This window comes from Phanerochaete carnosa (genome assembly GCF_000300595.1).
Source record: "Phanerochaete carnosa HHB-10118-sp unplaced genomic scaffold PHACAscaffold_11, whole genome shotgun sequence".
Lineage (NCBI taxonomy): Eukaryota > Fungi > Basidiomycota > Agaricomycetes > Polyporales > Phanerochaetaceae > Phanerochaete > Phanerochaete carnosa.
The window spans coordinates 1,117,002-1,132,106 of NW_006767638.1; the positions used below are offsets into that span (position 1 = coordinate 1,117,002).

The window sequence follows — 15,105 nt, forward strand, 5'->3', positions numbered from 1 at the left end:
GGTTTCGGCTGAGACACTGGTAACTATCAGTAAATGAAATCGGCAGTAGCTTTGTATGTATGGACTTACTCCGGCCGTAGAAGAACGGAAGGCTCGATGCACACCACAGCGTCTGCTTTGATATGCTCCGTCTCGAACTCTTGTCGTTCCCGCACATCAAGAACAAGGATTTTGAAGTCGCTCTTGTCCTTATATTCATAAAGTGTCTCAGGGAAGAAAGCTGTAGGTAGTTCCCGCTTATGCTTCTCCGAAATAGCGTGCGGCATGAGCGGGGATCTCTGACCCCCATTAAGGGCAAAGTTCGAGGGCTTCCGAGGCATAGCTGGAACAAGCGGCGACCGAGGGGCTGGAGAACTGGGTCGACTGTTGAACGTGTCGATACTGGGTATTGGAGTACTAGATGGTCTTGGTCCAGGGTCCACCGGTAGAACTGGGAACTGTTTCGCGAAGATTGTTGGCGAATAATTCGCCGCCGACGCATTGTTCTCGGTGGACTTGTCGGAGTGTCTGCTAGAGCCGGTAACCAGAGGCCCGACTGCAGGCGGTGAAGGCAGTTTCACAGAGTCCAATTCGTCGAGTTCATCAATGGAAGGGAAGTTATGGTTAAAGTCCGTTATGCTTAAGCGAGTGGGGAGCTGAGGCGAAGAAGACGTAGAGGATGTCGGAGATGGTGGTCCGAAACTCGACGCAGGTATCAGAGTGTGAGGAGCGGAGGAAGCTGAGCTATTAGATACAGGAGACGCATGATTGGGGGAAGGTATCAAGGGAGAGGGTAGGTTTTGGAGAGGAGTCCTGAGAGGTTTGGGTGCTTCCAGAGGGGGTGTTGAATGCAACGTGATCGAGGAGCTAACTGGTGTTGACGGTATCGAGCCTGCAGTAGCAGAAGGTAGGGGTGGTGCGGAGGGTGGGGACGAGAGCTTGAGGTCCTTGGATATGCGCTTTGAAGTGACTGCCGTGGGCGATATAGACATTCCCGCGTTCTGAAGGGCTCGCATTCGGTCAGCGATGCTGCCGCCAGCTTTCTGAACGGGCCCGTCGGAGTTAGACTCTGCCTCGCTGCACAGACGTTGAGGATGCCGACACGTGTGAGCGGTAAGCCACGTACCGTGCAGCTGCCTTGTCCATCTCCTTGAGCTTAGCCTCTATCCGCCCCATACGCTCCTGAATATCATTCCCTTCTCTCTGCTCGGCGTGAGCACGCCGGCGCATTTGTAGCCGGAAGGGGACGCACCTCATGAAAGTTCATAAATTCCCTGGTGAGAACACCGCCCTTCTTTCCTTGCCGCTCCTGCTTAAACTCAAGAGACTCCATAAACATACCGACCAATGAGGCCGCCTTCGTCAGCGAGGCCAATGCCTCCCGTAGCTCTCCGCTCGCTTCCTGAACCCTAGCTGTCTGAGACTGGTCCCCCGCCGTACGCAGCAAAGAGGTAGCAGAGGCACCCCGGGCCCTTTGAGCCTGCTCTTTAGCAGCAGCCTTGATCTCTGCTGCGGTCTCACCGCCTTCTGGTGCATGTCCGTTCTGCATCTCTGCGACAACAGGAAATTCTCAGCGAGTTTAAAGCGCAGACCGGGTATGCTTACTTGAGTTTGACGGTGCGAACCCCGCAAACGCTGGTGAGGGTGGTAGGAGGGCTACACTGGGCATGGAATTGTGCGACTATCTAGATAGACCGACTCTGATGGAGTAGCGAGGACAAAGCGTTGAGATAGAGTGGCGGTGGAAGGGGAAGAAGTATATTACTCGTCGTCGCCCGCAGCGCGCACAGCAGTACTCTCCCTGAGAGCACCCAGATCCAGATCGAGTAAGCTTTCTTTGTCTTGATCTCTGCACAGCAGCCTGGTAAGTCCGCTTGGTGTCCGCTTGGCTGTACTCAAGCCAGTAGGTGGTGGTGGTAAAGTGAGACGTGTAGTGTTACCTCTGAGCAATCCCGGATCCTGATGTCACGCCTTTCCAGAGTGGCATTCTCCAAAAGCTTCCTTGCACTTGCAGTCGTATCCGCCCACCAATCGACAAGACTGAGTCACAATTACTGCCTAAACTAGATGAATATGCCATTATTGCTAAATACAAAGATCGGCACTCAATATTTTAACGAAGCAGAAGATGTCGGCCAACCTGATTGACCATGGCTACTACTATGCTATTGAGTATTACTGACCAAATCAGTAACTATTGCTTACTATGTCAATGATCAGTACTTACTACATAACAGTCTCACTGGTGCCTCTATTTGAAGCTCCGCTTACTGGTTCGATGACCGCATAACGGTCGCGTGTTGGCCATCAATCAGACTCAGAACGCTGCTATAACAAGGTCTTCAGGCTCAAGCTTTCAGCTTCGTCCTATCGTCTCTTTCACGACGTTCGTCCCCAACCACCAAAAGCCTAACTTCTTGCTTTTTTTCATCGCGCGCAATGGCTGCGCAAGAAAACACTGAAGAGCACGTAATACAGGATATGGAGGCGAGCGTCCAAGGTACCAATACACCTCCAGAAGACATAGGCAGTGAGTACAATTGTTCGAGCAGCGCCGGAGGTTTCAACAGAAACGTTCTGCGATCTATAGGTACGAGGCAATCGCGCAAACGGGAGAGGGAGGTTTCGCTAGAACCTGGCACGCCGCAGGCAGCGTCTATCGTGCGTACTCACACACATCCGATTGTTTTCCATAGGATGTGCTCATCACGCTGTAACCGCTTATTCACAACGTTTGCTGGCTTTTCGTGAATGACAGGATATTGAGCCGAGCCACTACGAGGCGAAAGATAGGCGCACGCCCGCAAAGAAAAACAGGTTGAGTACACAACTCGATGCCACAGAGGAGGAAGATGAGGCTGCCGACGCGCCGACGGCAATTGAGTCCGAACAAGGCGGTGGCTCGCCTCGGCACGAGTCGAAGATACGGCAGATCAGCCAGGGTGTCGAAGACCTCACCTGGCAGAACATGCCGAAGCAGCCATCTCCCGGGCCAGAGCCAGAGGAGCCGGTAGCGGAAGAGACGACGGAGCATGAAATGGCCATAGAAGAGATGCAGTACGACAAGCAGGAAACCATAACTGTGCCGCCACTCCTGCGCGGAGAGAACCCACCTATGGCCCTCGATGGCGATGGCGACGAGGAACACGCAGGAGAGGCTGACCCTGCAGAGGTCCCTCCAGAAGCTCAACACGATGACCACACGCTGCAAGAGAACATCGTGTCTGCTCCGCCGCACAGCTTTTCGACACCACCTGATCTCGCGGAGCCACCAGAGAAGGCCATCTCAAGACGCGCGTCGGAGGAGAGCATGGATCAAGAGAAGGGTCTCAAGCGCAAACTGGGAGATCGTACCGTTAGCGACCACAAGGATCTGGAGGAGCAACTCGTCGAACAGGACGCAAAAAAGGCGTCCGCCTCCAAGCGGCCAAGAGACGACCCGGACAAGGACGCCAATCCACGAGAACCGAAGAGGCCGACACCACCGCCCGATGAGGAGAAGAGGAAAGAAGCCGAAGCGACTGGTGTCGCAAATGCAAATAGCAGTCGGACTACGAGCCAAGAGCGGTCAAAAGCCTCGACTCCTACATCGACTCCTCCGTTGAGCCAAGAACAACCCGTGCAGTCGTCAGCTGCGCCCAAATTGGTATGCGTTCTCTCGTGCTCTGTCAAACACGCGCTTATTATCGCCACAGAGCGGCTTCATGGCGTACGCCTCACCGAGCTCGCCGTTCGCCACGGCGAAAGGCCCCAGCATGTTCTCGTCGAAACCTTCACCATGGGCGAGCGCGAGCTCGAGCTCAAGCATAGCGGCCAAGCCCATCCTCAGCCCATCTCCTGTCCTTGGTTCTGCCAGCTCGTCAACCGAGACCTCGAGCTCGTCACTCAAGGAGCCTGGCTTGAAACGCACAGGCTTCGAAGCCTTCGCCTCAAGCTCTTCTCCCTTCGCCTCCGCCGCCAAGCGTCCGAAGTCACCAATACCAATGGCAGCCTTCGGAAACCGCAACAAGTCCCCCATGCGGAATCACTCCCCCGCACGTGTAAGCGCGTTTTCAGCTTATGCGACAGGCGGGGCCCACGCATTCTCCACTGCTGCGCATAGACGGTCCGAAACTAGCACACCTAGTTTTGGTGACGAAAATTTGGAAGCCGCGCCATCCGCGCTGAACCCGCCGAATTCCTTGAGCGGCGCGGATAACGACAGTAACGAAGACAGTGAGGGCGAGAAGGGTGTCAGCTTCGGAGAGCGATTGCGGGCTAGCAAGGACGATGAAGACCCAGACGGTGAAGGAAGGAGGCTGAATTTGACCGAGCAGGAAGGTGAGCTAACAAGAAATATCTGTTCCTGATTGCTCCTAACCATCATCATCAGTGCAAACTGGCGAAGAGGACGAAGACACGATTTACCAGGTCCGCGGCAAACTCTTTGCGCTGAGCGACCAAAACCAGTGGAAAGAGCGTGGCACTGGTCAGCTCAAGCTGAATGTACGCAAGGATGACGGCAGCGGCGCCCGTCTCTGTGAGTTCTCTCTCTTCATTACTCCCAGGCTCGGCATTGAGACAGTTGTTTCAGTGATGCGCAAGGAGGCTGTGTACACCGTCCTGCTCAACGCGACGCTATTCAAGGGTATGAAATGCTTCCTCGCACAGGATCCACGATATATTCGGTTCAGCGTCTTCGAAGCCGGGGTAACGACGCACTACAACCTCCGCGTAAGTATCTAGTCGACTCTTTGTCCCGTCGACGTGCGCTCAAGCCACCTTGCGACCACAGGTATCGAATGCGAAGATCGCCATGGAACTCCTTGACGAGATCAGCTTACACATTCCCTCATGAGCTGTGATCCCCGCTGCCGAACAAAGTTACTGTCCTACATCCTGCTGCCGGCAACATAGATTGTTGCCCGCAATACGTGCTGCGAAGGACCCGTAGAGTGTATAGGATCTGCTCCGATTATAACTTAGCTATCCGAAGTATTTGCCGCACATTGACATTGACATATCTAGCATGCTATCGCTTTTATTCACTCCTGCGACCCTGAGCAAACAAGTTTCGAAATCCCTGAGCGAGCACGCGTCAAATGCGGGGTAAGGATGGAAGTCATCAGACGCCGGATGTCGCGGAGGTAACATCCGAAAATGGAAAAGACCTATGGAGACATTGGGGAGATCTGAGATTTGATCGTTTTGATCGAAGCAGCTATCGTCAACCACGCGAGAGGCACGTGAGCATGTGTCCGTGAGCTCTGACTCTCTCTCGCTAAACCTTATTTTCTCACTTCGCGGACGTCTCGGCTTGCACCCAAACCACCATCACCGCCTTCTTCGACGTTGTCAACGACGACGACGACGAGGAGAGGTTGTCGACCCTCCAGCGCGAGCCTCGCGCCAGTATAACGCTGGGAATTTGCGAGATTTCGATTCGATCACAGGGGTGATCACCGCGCCGTCAAGCCAATTCTCAGTCCCTGCCTTTCTTCTCCCGCCGCCATGAACGTCGCCGACCTCTTACACGACGCACCTTCAGCACAGCGAAGACAGCCTCCGAGAGAGCAGCAACAGCCCCAGCAGCCCCAGCAGCCCCCGCAGCCACCCCCGCAGCCACAACAACGAGAGCGAAGCCGGGAACGAGAGCGCCAACCGTCGGGGCACCCTCAGCAGCCACCCCCGCCACCTCATCAGCATCTCCATCCATCGCAGTCCTACCATGGGCACAGTTCCAGGAGCTCGAGGCCATTGTCACCTCCGCGCACCTTCTCGTCCGACTACCCGGGCAATCACCCGCAGGCCCAGCGTCTCCCGCCGCCATCGACCATCCTGTCCGAGTACGACCCCAAAACTCGCCGGCCAGAGCTCGAGCCTCTCCCACCACTACCGCATGAGCTGCCTATGAGACAACAGCATGGCCAGCAGTCGTCGATGGGGCCACCAGGTGAGTCTTATTCCTTGCGTTGAATATCTCGCCCGTGCTGTGCCGGTCGCGTGTCGATCACCCACGCGCTTGGCTTCTGGCTCAATCTTCTCCCAATTGGCGCTCTGGGCACCGCCCCATATTCCCAACAGTCGCCCTTGACCGTTCGGCTCTTTCTTGCGAAACAAGTGTATGGCTTCCAATCGTCAAGCTTGCGATGGTGTTGCCTTTGTGCACTTCGCTCTCAGACGGATATTTTAGTCCACGAGGGTCACAAGGCGTACATTGCTCATGTAGCGGGACGAAGTTCCGTTGATCTACGAGACGTCTCTTTCGGTTCTCTGCTCTTCTTCTTCGCCCCAATCAATTCATATGTCAACGTAAAAGCTCAACGCCCTCTACAGGACCACTGCCGCACCCATACGACCACCGTCTACCTGGCCTTCCGTCTCGTTCTTCATCGCAGTCGAGCCACTCTCACAGCCATCACCACAGTCATTCCCATGGCCACTCCAGCGGACCACCTATGTATATGCCACCTCCGGGCTCGCGAAGCTCTACATCATCATCTAAGTTTGGGTCTTCGCCACCGGGATCAGGCATGCCTCCACCGACTGGCCACGGAAGTATCCCGCTTTTCCCAACACCAGTCGGTCCCGGTATGGGACCTCCACACCCTGAGGGTCACTCGAGAGTTCCGCATAGCAATTTTAACGAACAATCCCCGATGTATAACGGCCCGCCTCCGAGCTCGAGCCCCATGAGCCGGCTCCCCCCTCAAGGCCACCTCGCGCCTCCACAGGAACGCCGCCGTCGCCGTGGCAGCTCTGGTGGACATAGCAGCCAAGCGCCGTCCCCGGCGATGAGTAGTCTGCAGAGACCTCCGCCTTACGACGAGCGTGACGCTGGCCGGGGTCCGCCCATGGGTCCTCCTTCCCAATTCAGCGGTGGCAGGGGTCTTGGGTCTGCTTCAGTCGGTCGACTTGATCATCGAAGCACAAGCACCATGAGTGCAGGAGGAGCGCCCCCGCAGATGCTAACTGGCCCCGGCGCTGCAGGTATGCCTGGCGAACCGATGCCGCTCAAAGACCGAGAGAGGGAAAAAGAGCGCGAGAGGGAGAGCCGGAGCGTCGAGCGTCGAGAGCGCGAGCGCGAGCGGGTCGAGATGATAAGGAGCCGAGAGATCTACGAGGCCGCGGCCGAGCGCGAGGCGCATCGCATGTGGGAGAGAGGCCGGCGTGAGGAGGAGAAGATGCACGAGCGAGAGAGGCGGGAGAGCCATGACCTCGTGCCCGGCATGCTTAGTAGCGGCGACAGGATGTCAGAAGTGGAGAGGGAGAGGGAATGGCTGAGGAAGAACAACATGGTGCGTGTTCACGAGCAGCCGGTATGGCCGCGGCTTGCACCTCCGCGCGAAGACCCGCGAGAGCGTGAAATGTGGGAGATGGAGCGGCAGAGGGAGATGGAGATGGCGAGGTTACGAGAGTTGGAAGAGAGGCGAACCAGGGAAGGAGTAGACCTGGAGAGGATGGACCGGATGAGCAGGCAGATGTCACGAGGTGGGGCCGTTGGCCGGGAGCGGGAAGCAAGAGACAAGGACCGCGGGCGGGACGTCGTCAAGGAAGCCGGACGAGAGCGTATGAAGGAACCACGAAGAGGTACGGTTGATGAACATGGCTGGCTACCTGAGCCTCGCGGGCCAGAAAGCTGGGGCAAGGACGCGGAGCGTGAGCGCGAAAGGCAACTACGCGAGCAAATGCACCTCCAGCGGGAACGCGAGCTTGGCCACGAGCGTGAGCGTGAACGCGAGGAAATGGAAGCAATGAGCAATCGACATCCTGCAAGTCACTATCATCATCACATGCACCATCATCACCACCGACACCCTGCTCCTCCACCCGCTATTCCTGGACATGCGCCAGGACATACCGTCAGTTCAAAGTCTGCAAAAACGGGAAAGCAAGCAGAACCTACCACCGATGTGGCTGTGGGCTCAGGTATAGGTCTGCCTGCGCCCTTTGACAAGGCGATCACCAGTCTTCCTCCTCCGCCCAGCCATAAGCACCCGAAGACACCCATTGCCACTACACCCACTCCACCTATGCACTTCCACCCGTCAAATCATCTGCACATCCCACCCCACCCCCATGCTCCGCCGCTTGGTTTCCAAGACCACCGGCCGACGTCCCCACCTTTCAAGAACGCATTGACTGCACCGCGTCCCAATATCTTGATGCAGCCCAGGTCTCCTCGCCCGCCAATAATGCCGACATTGAAACCGCGGAACCTTGGCACATTCGTGCACCCACGCCTTCCCTTCCCCTTCCTCGACTTCCCCGCGCCTCCCACTGATCTTGTCACCAGCCCAGCACCTGTTCCCGCCGTGGAGAAGGAAACCCGTGAACTACACGCGACAATACTCATCCCCTCAGTATTCATCCCTACGGAGAAGCCCAGACGCCCGCGAATATGGGGTGGCGCGCTTGTTCCGTCGTTTAGCCCGCTCTTCGCGACGCCGCAGCTCATTACACACTTGCAGTCAGGCTTGTCTTATGGTTTCATGCGTCCGCACCCATACGAGATTTACGGTATGCGTCGCGTGTATACAGACGACTCGGATATGTTCCTTTGCGCTCTGCACGCTGGCTGGATTACCTGGAGCATGGCGCGTAAGGCTCATAAAGAGGGCAAGGACCTACGGTTGGAAGTGCGCCTGTCCAGAGAATCACGATATCCTGGCGGGCTGGGCTCGAAGTTTATGGGCCCCACGGACGGGAAGAATGTTCAGAGCGGCGACGACGGGAGCACGCTGCTCAGCGCTGGGTGGGGCAATAATCATGACGGCGCGGGTGTAGAGATCATGCGCGCTGAGTTCGTGAAGGTGTGTATCAAATGAGGAGAGGGCTGCACAAAGCTGACCTTGTCGGACAGCCCGGTACAGCTCGCAAGATGGGTTTGCGCAACCGTGTTCAGCGGATCCTCGAGTATTCGGAACGTGCTTCTGCACTGGGCTGCATGTCACCCCTGCGTAAGAGGAGACGTGTAGACCCTGTTTCGGATGAAGACCTTGAGGAATATACCATGGCCCTCGCATCAGATGCCGATGTATGCGCTGCGCGGACAGTTGTGCTTGGTTACCGGAAGGGTCTGCAGAAGGTCGGGTACGTAGACCTGCGCTTATGTCGCCTGCAGACCGTATTGACATGATAAACTAGCTTCAAATACGACTCTGGCGTCGTCAAAAGCACCCTGTTCTCTGTCGACGAACGTCCTCGCAAGAAGGCTAAACTATCCGACAGCAATGCCCTTCAAATGGACGTTGACTGCGAATCGGCAACGGCCAGTGTCGAGCCTGCCCTGACCAAGAGGCCGTCCATCATCATCGAGACAATTGCAGAGACATTCTTAATTCATCCGCAGGACGGTTTCTATAGCATCGAGGACAAGGAGAACGCCACGTCTGCTGCGGATGACTCGTTGAAATACACGATCTCGCTGGTTCACATATCAGAGCCCCTACCAACGTCGCCGAAGGACGCAGTCGCCAGTGAGCTGGCATCTGACAAGGCAGCCACGACGAAGTCGAGTGCCCAGCTTCAGCATCCTCAACAGTCTGAAATATCCCGAGCCTCGTCGTCAGGCACCAAGGATTCAACTGCTTCCAGACCGACTGCGACAGAGTCGAAAGATGCTGAAGTCGCGGCGCAGGAACCCAAAGGCGGACCAAGTGAAAGCAGGCAAACTAGTGTCCCCCTATCATCGCCAGCTGCTATCGCTGCGCCGAGCTCCGAACCTTCGAAGGCGACAGAAGACGATAGTAAGGTTGGCAGCGAGGTGGCAGGCGTCCTGCAGGTCGGCGGTGTGCCGGCTAGCGACCTTTCTGCCGGGTCAAACAAGGTCGCTCCAGCGGAAACGAAAGCAAACTCGACCGAATCGAAGCTGCCCGAAGCAAGAATCGACGAGCCTGCGAAGGAGCAATCGGCTGCCGTCGAAGAAGTTCCGATGACGGAGGCTAGCGAGATTGTTCCCCCGAGTACGGAGCCTAAGTCCGTCGTCACACTCGAAGTCCTCCAGCGCAATGTCGGTCAGGCTGACCTACACTTCGATGCTGATGGTATCAGCATCTTGTCGAGTCAGGTCGACAACGGGATGCGTAAAGGCTGGAAGATAGAAGCTCGGACCTGGAGGTGGGCGACCGAGGAACTGACGGCAATTGCTTCATGATACTCTTCCAGAACACCGAATTTTCGTCCTTATTGGTGTATCTTTCGTAGTTTTTGCTCTGTGCTGCTTTGTGTGAAGCTCGATCATAGAAAGCTTACCTTGTCTTATTATCCGTGGCACTCACACAATCACGAATTGTAATTTCGTTTTCACAGCGTACCCGATAGGAGGAACAGACTCGAACCCCTGCGCAGGAAGTTGTGTGCGTGCGGTGGGCATATGGCGTGGGATTATCATAGCGAAAGACTAGCATCATACAAAGCAAAGAAAAGGAGGGAGCAGCTTATTTCTATAAGGCAACCCATGAGCCAGAGTCTGTGCAGCGAAAGAGACGGCTACTTACGAGGATGATACCATCGAACCGCTGTTTGAACCATGCCATGGTGTCCTCCTTCTTCACCCGATGCTGCGAGCCAACACGAGCCTTCTTCTGTTTCCTCCTTGCTACCCGAGCACCTGGCCGTGTCATGACGACGTAGAAATCCATTCCGAAAATACCGATACCAGGGTCGTACCGGGCACCAAGATCGATGTGCTCTTGGATGCCGAAACCGAAGTTGCCGGTCTCGGAGAAGTTCTTGCGGCGAAGTTCGTACTCCTTGACCTTGAGGCCGCGCTCAAGAATCTCCTCAGCCTTGGGGCCACGGATGGTGACGTGGCAGGCGATCTTTTCGTTACGACGGATGCCGAACGTCCGGACGGTGTAACGAGCCTTGGAGGTAACGGGGGTCTGACCGGTGAGCTGCTCCAAAACCTTGGAGGCACGGGTCAGACGATCACCGGACTCGCCGACGGAGATATCTAGTGAGGCGCAGAGAGGACGTTCAGCACTTCAGCACTTCGCTAGATGCGCAGAGAGCAGCGCAAGCACGCACTGAGGACGAGCTTGTCGATCTTGATCTCCTTCATGGGGTTGGTGGGGGCAGTCTTTTGTTCGGCCTGCAAGCATAGTCCCCTCTAAGCATTTCTCGATACTGTAAATTATCTTGCTGCTCACCATGTTGTCTTCGCCGCCGGTCTTGTCGTCGGGTGCTACCTTTAGAATTTGCTGGGCAACGCCTCGCGTGGGAGCCAAGGCGCTTATTACGGTGGCTGAGGGACTGTATAGTCGCGGCATGTGCCGGGCTCTTTCAGCGCCTAATCCCGGTATTCTTCTCCCTGCGATCGTCCAATGTTGTTTCCCCCGCTCCCCCCTCACTGTTTCTGTCGATCGTAGCCCAGCGAAATATACTGCGTTTACATTGCACCTTATGAAACTCTCTTTTCTTTTGTCCTCTCGCCTCTGCTTTGGAATTTCGTTGCAAGGTGGCATACACGTTGTCAAGTGGTGTTCTAGGATCTCACGAGCTGTGCAAGCTTTGGGCTGGGTCTTGCATCCATTCACAGACGGTTCAGAAAGAGGCCTTTGTGTTAGGCCACAGTCCAGATCGCTGCCGAGCCCACCTCCGTGTGCCTGTCAAGAGTCGGGCAGGCTGCGTTATCATGCCATGGTTCCGGATGCTATGCTCGTTCAGACAAGTCCTGCTCTATATTGTACACGGCTATTGTGGACGAGACCTGCAAGCATGGCTGCGTGTTTCCAGGCACATACGCTCGGAGGCCGTATGTCAGCTTTCTAGTACATATGCTCATTGGCCACTCCCACAGACACACGGTCTCTGAACTCTACTCACTTATCCAGTACTTCCCCAGGAAGACGGCATGTTCACTTTTGCACTGTGCTGTCAGCTATCTGCTCCGAAGTTAGGGCGGTCACGCAACGAGGTAACTTGTCGCTATTGTGTTTGCACTGACAGGTTGGGCGTCTGCAGTCAGGTATTTCGGATCCAGTAAGCTTGCGTTGATTCGCCGGAAAGTAATGTTCGCACCGAACTCACTCACAATTGTCCTCGTAGCTTTCGGCGGCACCAGTTTGTCGACACAATAACGACCGTCGCTCTGTTATCCAGTATGTGGTCTCTGCACCCGGTTGATTTGGAGGCGCTCTTGTCGAGGTACCGCTGTCCGCTTCTTGTCCGGTGTCCCTAGCGATTTCGACATTCGGGCTATAAGTACGGTCGCATCGTTCGCTTAGCTCCCCAAGCTACTTCGCTCTACTGCATCAGACGAACTCGTCGCTTGCGACCTCTTCTCTCTGCTCATACCCCGCTCTCAACTCTACAATTCGCAATGGACTCCTTCTTCACCCTCGCTTCTCCCATTGCCTCTGAGCAGCCCCAAGTACCCGTTGACCAGGAGAGCGGCAACACCGACAGCAGTCGCCCCTCGTGCGTCATTGCGTAGATGACCACAAAACTCCTGTAAGCGAACTTTGTGTCCGATCCGCTGCAGTTCGCACCTAACTTCCTCGCTTTTTTCAGCCCCCAGGAGTTGAGCATCTCTAGCAGCCATCTACCACCCTTTGTTCTTCGCGATGCTGCCTAGGACTTCTTTTGACATACATCCGGCGTGATTTATACCGCGTATCTATTCGTTCAGATTGTACTCCACGGTCTTGAGGTCGTTGGTCTTGTTGTAGTTTCTAGTGTTTGTAGGACTAAAGTGGTCGAGGGGAGTAGAAGAGGGACCAGAACACTGCATATTTGTACCGTATACATCATATTCACCTCTTGCGCTTAATTCCTTTCGCCTGTCTGAGAGACGTTGTTGCCTAAGCTGCCATGATGAATGTGGCTGACAGCAGTCTGCAACTGACGAGGTTGCATAGCTGGCCATGCAAGCAGGATTATGGTCCGACACCACTACGTCAAAGTGTGGAGGTTGACGCCACGCACTTCGTGGCAGCATGTCGCGGCGGGCCGTTCTCTCCACGAAACAACCACGCGAGGAGGTGCGGCACAATAGGATTCTCCCCATGAGTCTCCTAAGCAACGGGCGCAGCGCTGTCCTACGCGCCCTGCATTTAGTCCAGCCGCCAGCGGAAATTTTGAGCTGCACATCGGACGATACACCTACCGGTCCGTAACCGAAGCCCCACGTTGAGGTCGTGTGCACGTACGGACATAAGAAAGGAAGACGGAGATACTCAGCTCATGGGAGGCAGGGTCGTTCTTATTGTGTTGCTCTCGGCCTCGTTTACCTCAGTGGGCACCGGTGTCTTGAAGAGTCGACGGAGATCTACGTCCGTGCCCACGCGCCCCAAGTCTGCGTCCATGCGCGATAATTGCAAGGGAGCGGAAAGAGGGAGCGGCAGACCAACACGGAAAATCTGCGACAGACCTCAAGTACGTTTACAGCTTTAGACACGCACCGCCAGCCATTTGCCTTTGGATGCGTGCCACGCCTGTAGCTTGCCCCGCAAGGGTCGACGATAGCCCGGACTACTGGACCGACGAGGTGTACTGAGCAACACATTGTTCTCCGCACACACGAAATACTGCTTGCCGCCCGGGCATCGGCACCCAAGGCATTCTCTGTTCCGTTTGCTCTGTGGTATAAGGACTTCTGGAGAGCGGAGACGGACCAACACAACCAGTTGAGCAGCGTACGACGTCTAGCGCGTTCATCCAAGCGCTACAATCTTACTCCTCCAAACACAACGAGGACAGTGATGGACAGCTTCTTCAACATTGCTTCCGTTATTCCAGTCGCGCTGCCAGAAATCTCCGTCAACGAGGAGCACGGAAGCTCCAGCGGAGACAGCAGTCAATTGGCCTGCGTCATCGCGTGAGCCCCGTGCTCCTTTGCACCTTCTGCTTCCCTGCGGTATATGAGCGTCAGCCTGATTTTCCTAAAGATTTGACAGTGGTAATGTACAAAACTTTTCTTATCTTCAAAGCTTCAAAGGCGTAAGGGGGAGGGAGTGGAGAAGTATGACAGGGCAGGGCACGCATTGGACTCTGTCACGCACAATTTCGAGTTCTCGCAAATCAGATACTTGTCGTCTCGGATTGATTTAAAGCGAGTGGGACCGCATAGGCTTGCTGACACGCCACCCAGATCCATGCCTCACATGCCTCACATTCCGGGCCCGCGCGAGGCATCGAGTGTGGCGTGCATCACTAGCAGCAGGAAGCAGTACTAAGTTATGTCTAGACTGACACGGGTGTCGGCCTTATGAGGCGCTGTTCACATACAAATTTTGTGGAGCATTAAACCTGTTGTTGTTGTGTCGAGTCTTGCACCGGACACCGACAAGTTCGAATGTAGTTGTCAGCAACTAACAATCCAACTGGACTGAGCTACGACAAAGCTGAGGAGACAGACGAGAGGAGAGTGAGTGAGGAAAGACCAGCTCGAGTCTGGCTTGTTATTGAGCAGTACAGGCTCCTTATATACATGTCAGAATGAATACCTAGAATATCCTACGAATATACGGAGGTGTATAGAAAGTGAAAGAATACTATGGAATCCGGGAGAACCATCCGGATTGTGTAATATTCATGACATTACCCCCCCGTCTAGAATCGTGTCCTCACGATTATTTACCCGTCGATCCAAATCCTCCTGATCCTCGTTGAGTCTCTGTTAAACTTGACACCTCCTCGATATCGCATGACGCAATGCGTTCCAAAATGACTTGTGCGATTCGATCGCCAGCGTGTATTTGAAAAGGTTGATTCGTGGAGTTGATCATCACAACGCGTACTTCTCCGGTGTAATCTCGGTCTACTACTCCAGCGCCGACATCTATCCCTTTGACTGCTAATCCGCTTCGCGGCGCGATTCGTGCATATGTTCCGTGAGGTGCGCGCATTGCTATGCCGGTGCTAACAATCTTGCGGTCTCGTGCCGGTATCTTAACGCTTTCAGCCGAATAGAGATCCAACCCAGCCGATTCTTCAGACCCTTGCTTCGGAAGAATTCCACCCATTCGTTGCACCAAAAGAGTGGAATCGCGTGTGAGTATGTGGACAGGTCGTGTCAATAGAGGGGGGATTCGAATCATCATAGGCGCAGTTTGTCGGGACGTCTAGTGTGGAATTCTTCAAGGAGTTCTTGACATTGGTCAAGTTCGCTCGTGATCCCAGGACGTCGATCACGTGGGGACT

The 15,105-nt window shown here is 55.2% G+C and overlaps 3 protein-coding genes across 3 annotated transcripts; 2 read left to right on the plus strand and 1 right to left on the minus strand.

Annotated features, from left to right (window-relative positions):
* Positions 1-2,391: 2,391 nt before the first annotated feature.
* On the plus strand, positions 2,392-5,014 carry PHACADRAFT_264095 (uncharacterized protein). The gene is made up of 7 exons (XM_007400891.1): positions 2,392-2,509; positions 2,570-2,640; positions 2,738-3,625; positions 3,675-4,299; positions 4,352-4,498; positions 4,553-4,692; positions 4,754-5,014. The coding sequence occupies exons 1-7, from the start codon at positions 2,419-2,421 to the stop codon at positions 4,814-4,816; spliced, it is 2,025 nt and encodes a 674-aa protein (XP_007400953.1). The 5' UTR covers positions 2,392-2,418; the 3' UTR covers positions 4,817-5,014.
* Positions 5,015-6,636: 1,622 nt separating this feature from the next.
* On the plus strand, positions 6,637-10,265 carry PHACADRAFT_264097 (uncharacterized protein). The gene is made up of 3 exons (XM_007400892.1): positions 6,637-8,771; positions 8,822-9,051; positions 9,106-10,265. Exons 1-3 carry the CDS (start codon positions 8,154-8,156, stop codon positions 10,112-10,114), a joined length of 1,857 nt encoding a protein of 618 aa, XP_007400954.1. The 5' UTR covers positions 6,637-8,153; the 3' UTR covers positions 10,115-10,265.
* On the minus strand, positions 10,257-11,149 carry PHACADRAFT_264100 (uncharacterized protein). Its single transcript, XM_007400893.1, has 4 exons — positions 11,112-11,149; positions 10,990-11,053; positions 10,458-10,915; positions 10,257-10,403 (listed from the first exon to the last, which is right to left on the minus strand). Exons 1-4 carry the CDS (start codon positions 11,112-11,114, stop codon positions 10,398-10,400), a joined length of 531 nt encoding a protein of 176 aa, XP_007400955.1. The 5' UTR covers positions 11,115-11,149; the 3' UTR covers positions 10,257-10,397.
* Between the last annotated feature and the right edge of the window lie 3,956 nt (positions 11,150-15,105).